Below are 12965 nucleotides of genomic sequence, written 5' to 3'. Positions count from 1 at the left end.
GTGTGGTTCTGGGTTGGCGGTGGTGCCGCGCGCCCACGCCTGGCTCCTGGGACGGGAGGAAGGGGCCGGGCCGGGTGGGCCGAGCCACGGCGCTCCGGGAAGGGCCCAACAGGTAGGCGGCGGGCAAGTGGTAGTGCGCGTGGCCGGGGTGCTGGCGAATGAGGTGTAGCCTCCGGCCCGGTTCCTGGTAAGCTCGAGAGGGTCCCAGGGACTGTGAAAGCGAATCTCCCTCTGGAAGAAAGAACCAAGAGCATAGGTGTTTGACTCCACCGGCCGAAGGAGGGTGCATTCAGGAAAATGGGGCTCTATTGCACATCTTCGGCCTGCAGTCGCCCACAAGCTCCGTCAGAGTCTGCAGCACCCAGGATGCTCCTAACCTGCCTGCACCCCGGGACGCCCTTGCCCCGTCCCATCAGCTGTCCCCTAGGGGGTTCTGCTGAGCACGGCTCCTCCCATCAACGGTCCTTTGGGGACTTTCACCCAGGTCCACCGGAGCCCACACTGCACTTTTGGGTGAATTATAAAAAGGCTCTCTTTCCTCCAGATACTTCCCTTTCATCTTTTAGACTATGGTCATAATATCCTGGTTTTGTTAGAATAGGATACTTTATTGCCAGAAAAGTGGAGTAGTAAATATACCCACCGGCCTGATTTAGAATCAACAAAGCTGTCATGAAAATACACAGAAAAGCTGTCTGCCCGGCTCAGGGGAGGTACCCTCAACCAGTGCACAACTTCTATTTTTAAAAATTTTATTAACTGCTGTTGTTGTTTTGGCTGCATTGGATCTTCATTGCAGTGCTTGGGTTTATGTTTCTTAGTTGCCCTGAAGCGTGTACGATCTTAGTTCCCTGACCAGGGATCAAACCCACATCCCCTGCATTACAAGGTAGATTTTTAACTACTGGACCACGACGGAAGTCCCAAGGGCACAGCTTAGAGAACGTCTGAGTCAGTCCTGCCTTCTACTCCACTTCAAGGCAAAACATTTGCCCAGAAGGAAGCCCCTTCTCTACCCATCTGCCTGCACACAGGGGAGCCCTTGGCCCACCTCCTACCTACGATGTTGAACATGCAGAGGGGGCAAGTGCGATGCTGATGCAGCCAGGGGTCCACACAGGTACGATGGAACTCATGGAGGCAGGAAATGACCCGGAGCTCCTGGAGAAAACAAAGGGTCAGAGCCAAAGTTGACGGCAGCTACAGCAGTGGCTAGGAAGCAGGGCATCCCTGACTCCCTCAGCCCTCCCCTTTTAAAAATTCATTTGTTTAATTTGGGCTGCACTAGGTCTTCGTTCGGAGAAGGCAGTGGCACCCCACTCCAGTACTGTTGCCCGGAAAATCCCATGGATGGAGGAGCCTGGTGGGCTGCAGTCCATGGGGTCGCACAGAGTCGGACAGGACTGAAGCGACTTAGCAGCAGCAGCAGGTCTTCGTTGCTGCTTTCGGGCTTTCTCTAGTCATGGTGAGCAGGGGCTACTCCCTTGTTACGGTACACTGGCTTCTCGCAGTGGCTTCTCTTGTTGCAGAGCACTGGCCCTTAGGGCACACACGCTTTAGAAGCTGTGGAGTGGGCTTAGTTGAACCCGTGGCATTTGGAATCTTCCCAGACTAGGGATTGAACCCATGTCCCCTGCATTGGCAGGAGGTTTCTTAACCACAGGACCACCAGAGAAGTTCTTGGCCTCTCCTTTATTGCCAACACCTGCTTTCAAAGACCTCCTAGCACAACAGAAAAAGTATGGGCTTTGGTATCAAGAGAATCTAGACTTTTGCCACTGCATATGACCTTGGGCAAGTTTCTGAACAGTTTTCTGCTGTAAAATGAGGCTAAAAAACTAATCCACCCCGACCCCTCACTGTCAAGAGGGTGACAGATGCCTCTCTCTAGAGCACTCACTGCAGAGCTTGGCATGTGGTACACACTCAACAAACAGAAGTTCTCTTTCCCTGGAAAACCAGGAAAATGACCAAACTTCAGGGTTGTCCATGAAGGATACACAGGACACAGATGCAGACCGGATGCCCACACTAGCCTCACCCACCTCCCTCTCCAGCCTGGCCTCACCTGGCCCTCGGAGAACTCCTCCAGGCAGATGGCGCACACCGGGGCGGAGCTGCAGCTGCTCCCGGAGTCTGGCCACTCCTTCCGGGCGCCCCGGCAGCCGGCCCGGTAACTCCTGGTGGCCAGCTGGCTGATGGCCCAGGCTGTTCGCTGCTGAAGGGGGTCCTGGGGAGAACGGTGGGCCAGAATGGGACCAGGGCTCCTCCCCCTGCACCCTGGCCTGTGCTCAGGTCCCTGTCACGCAGTTAGATCACACGACCACTGGACCACCCAGGGAGTTTGTACTCTCGGAGTCCTTCCACGGCCCTGTAAGCATTTCATCCCATTCCCCCATGCATACTATTACCTTTCCTTCCCTTGATGACCCAGGAGAGGAACTTTTCTCCCAACTGCCCCGCCTTGACATGGCATCTTGAATATCTAATAGGCACGTCCAACTTCACAAGCCCCACACCCCTAATGCCATGAATCACCTCAACCACACACTTGTCCTTCCCCAGTCCTCCTCCCCTCAGTAAATGGCAATTGTTCTTTTAACCGCTCAGGCCAAAAATAACGGTGTCATTCTTAACTATTCTCAACTGATTCCTCCATGATCAATCCATTAGAAGACCTGTTGGCCCTGAGGTTCTATAGAAGTGATGGTTCCAGGAGTTAACTGTTTCTCCTAATAATATTTTGCCCATTTAGAACTTTACTGTTAGAGTGGAAGAAAATCCCTATGGAGGAAGATCCATTCATACCGTGGAGTAAGGATGCTTTGGGCATGGGTAATAGCTGGTGGTAAGACTGTGATGGTTTTGATCACTTGTTAAGGAATGCTAAGGGGGATCTGGATTGGCTGGAATACTGCCATCTGATGGGCACTTGGGATCTTGTGTTTTTGAACACCAGGGGAGTAACTGTGGGTGTGGTGGACCCGTTTTATGGAAATCTATAGAAGGGAAGGCTGTGTTGTACAATGTTATGATCCATTAGGGTGGATGGAGTCTTCCTAATCCTGGCACCAAATACACTCAGTTAATCTTTTTATCAAATAGATTCATTAACTACAGTAAGAGTCTCCGATTCTTGAATGGGTTATCAGTTCAGTTCAGTTGCTCAGTCGTGTCCAACTCTTTGCGACCCCATGAATCGCAGCATGCCAGGCCTCCCTGTCCATCAACTCCCAGAGTTCACCCAAACTCATGTCCTTCGAGTCGGTGATGCCATCCAGCCATCTCATCCTCTATCGTCCCCTTCTCCTCCTGCCCCCAATCCTTCCCAGCATCAGGGTCTTTTCCAATGAGTCAACTCTTTGCATGAGGTAGCCAAAGTATTGCTGTTTCAGCTTCAGCACCAGTCCTTCCAATGAACACCCAGGACTGATCTCCTTTAGGATGGACTGGTTGGATCTCCTTGCAGTCCAAGGGACTCTCAAGAGTCTTCTCCAACACCACAGTTGAAAAGCATCAATTCTTCGGCACTCAGCTTTCTTCACAGTCCAACTCTCACATCCATACATGACCACTGGAAAAACCATAGCCTTGACTAGATGGACCTTTATTGGCAAAGTAATGTCTCTGCTTTTGAATATGCTATCTAGGTTGGTCATAACTTTTCTTCCAAAGTTATAGGTTTTGCATTTTCCTTTTTAGTTTACTAAAGTAGTACTACTAACTCTCTTATTTCAAAGAAAGAAAGAAAAAGAAAACCTGTTGGCTTTGCCTTCAAAGTATAGGGAGAATCTAATTCTCATCACTTTGACTCCTCCCTGAGCCAAGCTACGATTACTGTCACCTGGAATCTGGTAATAGCCTCTGTGCTGGTTGCTCTGTCTCCAGCCTTGCTGCCCTGTAATCTGGTCTCACCTCAGTGGCATGAGTGATCGTGTTAAAAGTTAAGTCAGATCATGGCTCTAGTTCTGCTCAAAACCATCCCATGGTTCCCATTTCATCCAGAGTGGAAAAAAAAAAAACTCATGACAACAGCCTAGACAGTCCAATACCACTGGGCCCCCATGAACTCTGTCCTCACCTCCTGCCCTGCCCTCTTACCCACTGTATTCCACCGCATGCCTTCGTGCTGATCCTCAGACATACCAGGTACACTTCTGTCTCAAGGGCTTGCAGTGTCCTGATTTCTCACCTCAATCACTTTCTCTCCAGGCATCTGCACGCATCACCCCCTCACCCACTGAGGGTCTTTCCTGTAAAGTCATCCTCTCAATGAGGCCTTCCTTGGCCTTGCTTTTAAAAACTAATGCTGCTCCCTTTGCATTCCTTCCCCTTTTTTATTTTTCTCCCTGGACTTACCACCATCTAAGGTATTCTATATTTTACTTATTTTGTTGTCTATTTCCACTAGAATGAAAGCTCCCTGAGGGGAGAGAGCTTTTGTCTTTTGCTCACTGCAGGAGCCCCAACACCTGGAACGTGCCTGACACATAACAGGAGCTCTCTATTTGTTGAATGTTTTGTTGAATGAATGAACAAATGAGGACACCTGTGCGGAGAGGCTGCTGGAAATTAACGAAGTCATTTGCAAGCAGGGAGTGGGGGAGGGGACAGAAGGGGGGTTGATGTAAACTGTTTCATGGGCATAAGGGCACCTTCTTTCCTTACTTTTTCCCTTCCTGCTCCCCACCCTCCCCCACACATGTGCTTGCCCACCTCCACCAGGAAGCCCACCCTGCTCACCGGCCTGCTGTGGCGAGGGCGGCACCGGATACGCAGCACCAAGGCCAGGATGACCACAAAGATGATGCCCACCACCGTCAGGAGGATCCATACATCGTAATCTGGCTGGGGGAGTGAGCAGAGAGAGAAAGGGTCACACCTGTAGAAGGAGAGAGGCCAACTCGGGAGAAACACAGGAGACACACAGAGAACAGGGGGGCCCCTTGAGTCTCCAAGAGGGGGTAAGGTCGCAGGTGGGGTTAGGTGGTCCCTTTCTGCCCACAGACACTCACTGGGGAGGGTCCTCCAGATGCCAATTGTGAGAGGTACGATCTCAAGGTCTGTGTGCTTGGGGAAAAGGGGACAGCAACCCCTCTGCAAGGTGGGAACTTCCCAGTGGGTGGAGAAATACCAGCCAGGCGTCAGGGGGCCCAGGGGTTCATTCTGGCTCTGCTACTGTGTTCCATGAAACCAAGATGCTGAAAAACCACTTCAGAACTCAGCCGGCCCAATCTATTCATCCTGAAGATGCAGCCCAGAGTGGGGAAGAAAGGGGATAGAGTTGGCCTGGGGGGCTTCTAAGGTCTCTTGCGCTCCAGGAGTCTGAGGGCTTTCGGAGACAGTCGCACAGGGAAAGGGGGTAGTGATTGCAGGTGCTGGGGCCAGGGCTGGAGACCTGGCCCGCTTACCCAGGTCGGGGGCTCCTTCAGCTCAATCCTCACGTGGGCCTTTCGGTTCTTGTACACAAACTCCATCAGCTTCTCGGCATCGTGACCCCAGATCAACACCACAGGCCACGTCAGCCCCAGAGGCTGCTGCAGCTGCAGGAGAGGAAATGCCCACAAGGGCAGCTGTGTCCTGACTTCTGCTCCTGCAGCACCTCTCTCTTCCTCCCTCCAGCCCCCTCCTCAAGCACCCCTCATCCAGGGTACCTGCTCAGCAGCAGCGCGATCCTCCGTGATGTCAAAGAGGACGGCGCTGGCGCCCCGCTCCCCCGCCATCCGGGCCTGCAGAGACACACAGCAGAGGTCTGGCGAGGGTCAGACACAGCCCGTCCACACCCCAGCCTCACCCCCTCACACATCCACCCCTGCCTAAGGCGCACCCCACACCTCTGCACGCTCACACCTCTAACACATGCAAGGGGTCAGTGTGGTTAGGGTCTCCCTGCCCCGCCCTGAGCTCACCCAGGGCCACTGCCTTCAAGGATCACATTCAGTCCTTCCTTTTGTAAGGGAGCAAACCCTTAACAGGATTCAGTAGGTGCTAGGGGGTGGACTAGGCTCCAGGCCTGGGGACAAGTAAGATGGCCCTGCCATGGAGGTACCTCTAGTCTGCCTTCGCTAAGAAGGGTGAGAACCGAGAGCAGGGAGTGATCGCAGTCCCCCAACCCGGGGCGTTGGGGGTGACCGGTCCCCTGTTCAGAAAGGCGGAGAGCTCCTTCCGAACAGAACTGGGCTTTCCAGGGTCCAGCCTTGCCCGAGAAGAGGAGGGTGCAGGGCATCCCCTCGCCTCCGCAGGCCGATCCAGGAGCCCGGGGCGCTCCTCTCCCCCGGCGTCAAGGACAGTCCCGGGCTCAGCCCATCTCTGTCTCCCCGCCGCTGTCCAGTTGGCCAACTACGCCTCGGCTCCAGTTCAGGGCCTTACTGGAGGCCCCCGGCCGGTGCTTTCTGCCCTTCACCCCTCCCTGAGGGGGGCGACAGAGCCTGGGCTGGGGAGGCACCCAAGGGGCTGTTCCCACAAGGACGCCACACGCGCGCTCGCCAAGCTCCCAGAGTCGAGCCAAGCGGGCGAGCAGACGGCAGAGCCAGAGAGAGAACCAGAAGCCAGAGAGAGAACCAGAAGCGGGAGTCGAGGGGCTCTGGGGGTGCAGGAAGACGCGAGAGCTGAGAGCTGAGGCTGCGGTGGGGGCGCGCGGGCAGAGGACCGGCAGACAGAGCGCTCCGCGGCCTCCCTCGGGCGCACACGCCCTCCAGGCCGGAGGCCTGGGGCCTCGGGGGCCCGGGCCTGCTGAGGGCCTGGGGCTGGGGCCTCGGGGCCGGGGCCTTCCTGCAGGCGCTGAAGGAGTTAACCGCTCCACACATGGTGGAGGCAGGAAGAGGAGCCCGCGCCGGGCTTACTCACTCGCTCACACCCCCAACGCTTTGATCTCGGCTTCCCTTGCCGGGAGAGCCTGTCAGGGCAGGTCTCCGAACAGGTCTCCCGCAGGGCCGCCCGGGGGGCACGGCTGCTGCTCCCTGCTCCCCACTCCCCGGGCAGCCGTAGGGGCCCCTCAGAACAGGCAGGGACGCCCCGGGAGGCTGGTGGAGACACTCAAGCGGGGCTTTTTCGGTCTGGAGGACAACTTCCCCCTTCCCTTCCTCCTTCCCTGCGGAGCTGGGCCGGGCCCTCCACCAGCGCCCAGGCCCAGGCTCGCCAGGCTGTCCCTGTGCGAACTGCTGAAGAGGCAGAGAGCTCACAGCTTTCATCCTCCTCTAGCCTGCTTTTGCGCTGGAAGTCTCCCCTAGGAGACCCCCTAGGCCATCTAGGTGACCCCAGGGAAAAAAAATAAAAGTGGTCCAGGGACTTCCCTTGTGGTCCAGTGGTTAAGACTCTGCTCTTTTAATGCAAGGGGCGTGGATTCCATCCCTGGTTAAGGGACTAAGATCCCACATGCTGTGAAGGTGGCCAACCAAATTAAAAAAGTTGTCCAATCTTCAGAGGCCTCCAAACCACAGCATGGGAGCTACCCCAGGGGAATAGGAGAAGGACTCCTGCTAATCTCCTAGTCCATAAACTGGCCAAGAGGTGGGGTGGGGGTCACCCCAGCAGTCACAGAACTGAGACTCCTGGATCCTCAGTGCCACCAAGGCCTTCTGCTTCTCATCCCCAGGGTGAGACCTTGAACCCAGCCCAGCCGGGAAGAGCAGGAGGGAAGGGCACAGACTTCTTCCTCTAGAGATGTTCTAACTTCCCCACCCCTCTCTCTTTGAAGGGTTGGGGTAGGAACAGTGGAAAGTAATTACCCTGATGTTCAAACACCCCAGCCGAATACAGCCCATAATTACAAAGTTGTAAAAGTGATCAAAGAGAGAGGGTTGGCCAACAGGGAAAACAAACAGGACTTTCAGGCAGTGGGTGTCCATGTCCAGAATTCTAGGAATCAAAAAGCAACATATAGGGCCAGATGGCTGTCCCCTCGGGGGACTACCCATGCTGCCCTGCTGCACCCGAGCAAGAGGGAGGGAGGAAGAGAAGCACTTCTTCAGAGACGAGAACCTGGAAGAGAGAGGATGGGCAGGCCCTCAAGATAGATAAGCTTTAGAAAGACATCCCAGAGGCCTCTCTGGGAGCTGCAGAGGCAGCCGGCCTTCTAAGAGCAGCAAGCAGGCTGCCCACTGCCTAGAGCAGGGAGGCCAGTGTGTCCCAGGACTCGGGCACGTCTACGCTCTGCACTGCCCCGCACCTTAGATCTTCCTCTCCAGACACATCACTGTGGATCTCCCCCTCATCACTGACTGAGCACCCACTGTGCCCAGGACACCAAGCCGGGGAAGGCCAAGCCCTCCAGAACAACTCATAATCTAGCTGTGGAGACAAGGCATATATGTAAAATTATAATGCTGATAACATTCTAGAGTACAAATAAATGAAACAGACCAGTCATTTCCAAACCTTTTTTCACTGCAGAAAGCCCTTTGCTCCATCTTCCCCACCACCACACACACACACACACACACACACACACTCACACGCATGCATGCACGCACACATTGACAAATCTTCAACACAAAAGAGATAAAAGTGAGTTGAGGTTGAGGGTGGGACTGGGGGTAAGAAGGACCCTTGGCTTCCCCGCTCCCACCCCAGCCCTGGACAAGGCCCTTTCATGAAGTCTGGTGTGAAAGCATGGCCAGAGACCCTGGGAGCATGCCTGGAGGTGAGGGCTTCTGCTCTCAGTGGCCTAGCTGGGCTGAGTCAGCCAGGACAGATTCAGTAGAAGAGGTGGGCTTCATCTCGGCTTGAAAGTGAGAGTAGGAGGAAGTAGAAGGGATAACACCTTTATTGAGATCCACTCTGCCCAGACTGAATCTGCTATCAGTTATTAGCTGTGAAACTTTGGGCAAGTCATTTAACTGCTCTGTGCCACAGTTTTCCTTTCTATAAACTAGGGGTAATAATTGAACCTACTTCATAGGGTTGTTTTGAGGGCTATATAATTTAATCCATGTAAAGCCTTATAATAAGTGCCTGGCACAGAGTAAGTGTTCCGTAAGTGTTATTATCGTATTAGCTATTATCATGTGCTTTGCGTGCGTGATTTCATTTGCTCCTCACAACAACTCTATAAGACAGTCACCAGCCCCACTTCTAAATTGAGGAAACTGAGGCTCAGAGAGACTGAACAACTTGTCCAGGGTCACACAGCTGATAAGCAGTGGAAGCAGAATTCCCACCGAGGATTTCAGCCTTCTGAGTACCTGGTTAACAGGGGGTGGTCTCTATCGTAAAAGAAGCGGGGCTTATATCCATCTTTTTGTCTCTAGAGCCAGCTCCTTCCACCAGGCCAAAGGCCACTGTTCCAGTCCAGGCACAGGGTGGTAAGGGCCTGGGGAATCACAAGGGTGCTAATAGAGAAACAGAGACGGGGACTTCCCTGGTGGTCCAGTAGTGAAGACCCCACACTTCCAGCGCAGGGGGCTCCAAATTGATCCCTGGCTGGGGAACTAAGATCACACATGCCGTGAGGCATGGCCAAAAAAATATTAAATAAGAAGAAACCAATCTCGGTGACTGGGCAGGAGGAGGAAGGTGGTGGTGCTGACAAGAATGAAAGTCCAGAAGAACTACAGTGAGGGTTTCAGAGACAGAGCGAGGACAGTGAGAGAGAAAGACCAACCTTGATAACCAGCACAGGAGAAAGACGCCGATGACCAGGGCCACAGTGACCGCTGCAATCATTTGTTGGGTGATCGCTGTGTGCTAGGCACAGGGCAAGAGCTTCCATCTGCACTGTCTCTTCCACCCCTCCTAACTACTACATGACGTCAGCCCCATCATTATTCCCCTTTTACAAACGGGGAAACGGAGGCTCCAAGAGCTGAAATGTTCAAGTCACACTGAGGGCAGTGGAGACACCGGGCTCCAGGCACAGAGCTGCCTGGCTCCCGAGCCCCAGTTCTCGGGATCGTGACGGCACCCCCGACACTAACTGATACACCAACGCAGAGCTGATGGAGGTCAGTGGTTTTCAAATTTCCTCACCAAAGAGCCACCTTTCCCCTATTCCTCCCATGACCCTAGTTTTGAATATGTTTAACCAAGCTACGGAGAAGGCGATGGCACCCCACTCCAGTACTCTTGCCTGGAAAATCCCATGGACGGAGGAGCCTGGTGGGCCGCAGACCATGGGGTCGCTAAGAGTCGGACGACTAAGTGACTTCACTTTCACTTTTCACTTTCATGCATTGGAGAAGGAAATGGCAACCCACTCCAGTGTTCTTGCCTGGAGAATCCCAGGGACGGCGGAGCCTGGTGGGCTGCCGTCTATGGGGTCGCACACTGCATTTCTTAGGCACAATTCATTTTCCTATGAGAAAACTTGTATTAACATATGGAACTGATAGAATTCCAACCAAAAGCAAAAAAAAAACCACACTGAAGAGTTCAGTTAAGCCTGTGTGATGTTTAAAATATTGGGAGGTCAAGGTGCTTCTCCTGAGCTGTTGGTTTTGCATTTGATTTAGCTTAGGCACTACTTGGCACTTGACAGACACTATTTTCAACCTCACCTTGGTCACCGGGGTAGGAAATCAAAGTCCCATTTTATGGGAGTGGAAACAAAGGCCCAACCAGGTTACTTAAGTACTTCAGAGAGCACTAACCGATGTCCCTCATGACCCAGCGTCTCTTCACATGGCTCATGTCTCCTACAGAAACTTAGTCCTCTAAGGGCGACAGGAAGCCCCCTGTCCTACGTGGGCGCATCCTGACGGATTGCTGAGTGTCCACGTGCATGTGAAGTCACTCTCTGCTTCAAAGGGACAGCAGGGCGTCTCAGAACCCGTCCTCCCCATCCGTCCATCCCCCGACCCCCTGCTCACATTCCCCTACCTGACAGCAGGCAGTCATTTACCAAATGAACAATGAGTGATATTTGGCATACTTTGTCAAGTGATGGAAATGAAATAGCCAGAAGCAGGGCAGCTTCAGCCTAACAAAATGCTGCTGCCAGCAAGGCCCCGCACCATCCTGCAGACACACCACACTCTCCAGTGCCTCTGGTGGGCCCTGACCCCCATCTCCCCCTCCCTGGGAGCCCCTTCGGCATCAGCATAACCAGAGAATATCTTCACCCATCCGTGGGCACCACACTCTGCCCACTGATTCCCCTGGGGAGTCAGCAAAGAACCCAGGCTCTTCCCTTGAGACTCCTGGCCCAGGAAACAGCCCTCAGGAGGACCACGAACCCCCCTGGGAGGGCCTGGGCTTGAGCACAAGGAGAAGGCCCACAGGGTGGGGCTGTCACCCTCCTCTCTCACCTCCACCCTGGGAGCAGGACCCCCGCCCCAAAGTCTGCCTGACCGAGCCGCCCACAACCTAGCTACACTCTGGCTTGTGTCAGCATGAGAATCATGCCACAGAGCTTCCGTTTTCCCATCCAGAACAGGAGGCAATAATCCCTGTGCCAGGGATTAAAAACTCGGGGCTGAGAACTGGATGAGGCTCGGTTCAAATCTCAGCTCCGCCCCTTGCTCACTACGTCCTCTGGCAAGTTACTCAAGTTTTCTGACCCTCACTTGTCTTCTACGTCAAATAGAGGATAACAATGTCTAGTTTTCCTGATTGTTGTGGAACGTAAATGAGAATTAATATGCAAGAAGTATCTATGCTGGGTCCCACCCTCATATCAGCACAAAGAAAACAGTCACTGATGTGAAAGCAGGGGTCGTGACCGCAGATGTGTGCGGGTCCATGAGGTGGCAGGCCGGTGGGTAGGATGCCAGCCAGAGAGCCCATGACAGTGGACAGGTGGCAGCGGCTGCCAGCTCCAGCCAGGGGCGCCCCGTGGAAGTGCATCCCACCACTCTGCAATCTCAGAGGAACAGTATTTTAAGGGGCACTGGCTTCTGTTTCTGCTCTCTTTGCATGGTGCTCAGTGAGTATATCTGAAAGATGGAAAAGCCCTCTGGCTGACCCCTTCTTGGCACTGATGCTGGGCAGGGGGCAGGGTGTCGGAACGTCCACATGCCAGGGAGGAGGCAGGATAGGGTCCAAGCCCTAGGTGACTCCAGGAGGTTCTGCTGCTACATGGTTGGTGGGGAAAGGACGGGGGGCTGCATTTCCACGTCTCTTAGACCTGTCATGGGCTATAAAAACCTCAACTGAGCATATCACTCTCGAGAAACGAGTAGACAACAAGCACAGGACCTCTCACAGCCCAGAGCTGGGTGAAGAGTGTGTGGGAGTCAAGGGTGACTCTACCTTGCTGGCCAGTGACAGGCAGGGGCGGGGGGCCCGTTGGGGACTCTCCAGCTTGACGATGCTGATGAACCCAGGCTCCAGATTGTCGTCATCACTGGCGTTGCACAGGTATAGGGGGTGAGACTGCAGGGAGAAGGAGAGAGACAGGTTAGGAGGCTCTAGGGAGCAGAAGGCACAGCTGGGAGAGCCAGGCACTTCCTCACTGTTCTCACAGGGGCCTGGCAGGCCTCTTGGTGCCACAATAGAGGAGGCTTCCTATCAGATGGTCTCACAGCAAGCTAGGAGCCCCCGGACCAAGGATGCTTGGAGGTGGGGGCACACACGAGTGAGGGCTGTCCAAAACGGGCACCTAAGTGAAGAGCCTGTGGCAAAGCTGCTCCAGCAACCCTCAAGCCCTGCTTTTCCGAATGGGTCAGCTGCAAAGGGCCCTCCTGGCCCTAGCCTCTCCCACCTCCTAATTCTGCTCCAAGACCCCAGGTGCAGAGCCTCTCAGTGCACTCAGAATCTTGCCTTCCTCCCTTGCTCTCCAAGGGCAGTGCTGGGCACCGCTGGTGCCTCCTGTCCCTACGGTAGCTGTTGCCATGGAGATGCCCATCGCTCCTGTGCTTTGGGTCTTCTCACTGGGTGCTATCTTGCTCCCCTCAACATCCCCCTTTGCCTATCCTGGGAGTAAGCAGGTTGCTGTTAGGGGATAAGGTTTGGCTAAGAGTTAAGTCTCTTAGCCAAATTCCTGGAAGCACAATTCGTAGGAGCTCATCCTGTAACCTGGAAGGGTGGAT

General features: G+C 54.2%; 1 protein-coding gene across 1 annotated transcript in view; it reads right to left on the bottom strand.

The window, feature by feature from the left end:
• Positions 1-12965, bottom strand: part of RNF43 (ring finger protein 43) — a 65282-nt gene that overhangs the window by 5244 nt on the left and 47073 nt on the right. The window contains exons 2-8 of the mRNA XM_010861721.1: positions 12187-12309; positions 5655-5729; positions 5412-5543; positions 4744-4848; positions 2069-2230; positions 1059-1161; positions 10-231 (exon numbers count right to left, since the gene is read on the bottom strand). Coding sequence (XP_010860023.1) covers positions 10-231; positions 1059-1161; positions 2069-2230; positions 4744-4848; positions 5412-5543; positions 5655-5729; positions 12187-12309 — 922 coding nt within the window. The remainder of the gene's footprint in view (positions 1-9; positions 232-1058; positions 1162-2068; positions 2231-4743; positions 4849-5411; positions 5544-5654; positions 5730-12186; positions 12310-12965) is intronic.

The sequence above is a fragment of the Bison bison genome, unplaced genomic scaffold, assembly GCF_000754665.1.
Source record: "Bison bison bison isolate TAMUID 2011002044 unplaced genomic scaffold, Bison_UMD1.0 scf7180017864472, whole genome shotgun sequence".
Classification (NCBI taxonomy): Eukaryota; Metazoa; Chordata; class Mammalia; order Artiodactyla; family Bovidae; genus Bison; species Bison bison.
Note: the sequence above shows the minus strand (reverse complement) of the source record. Positions and strands in the feature narration are given on the sequence as shown.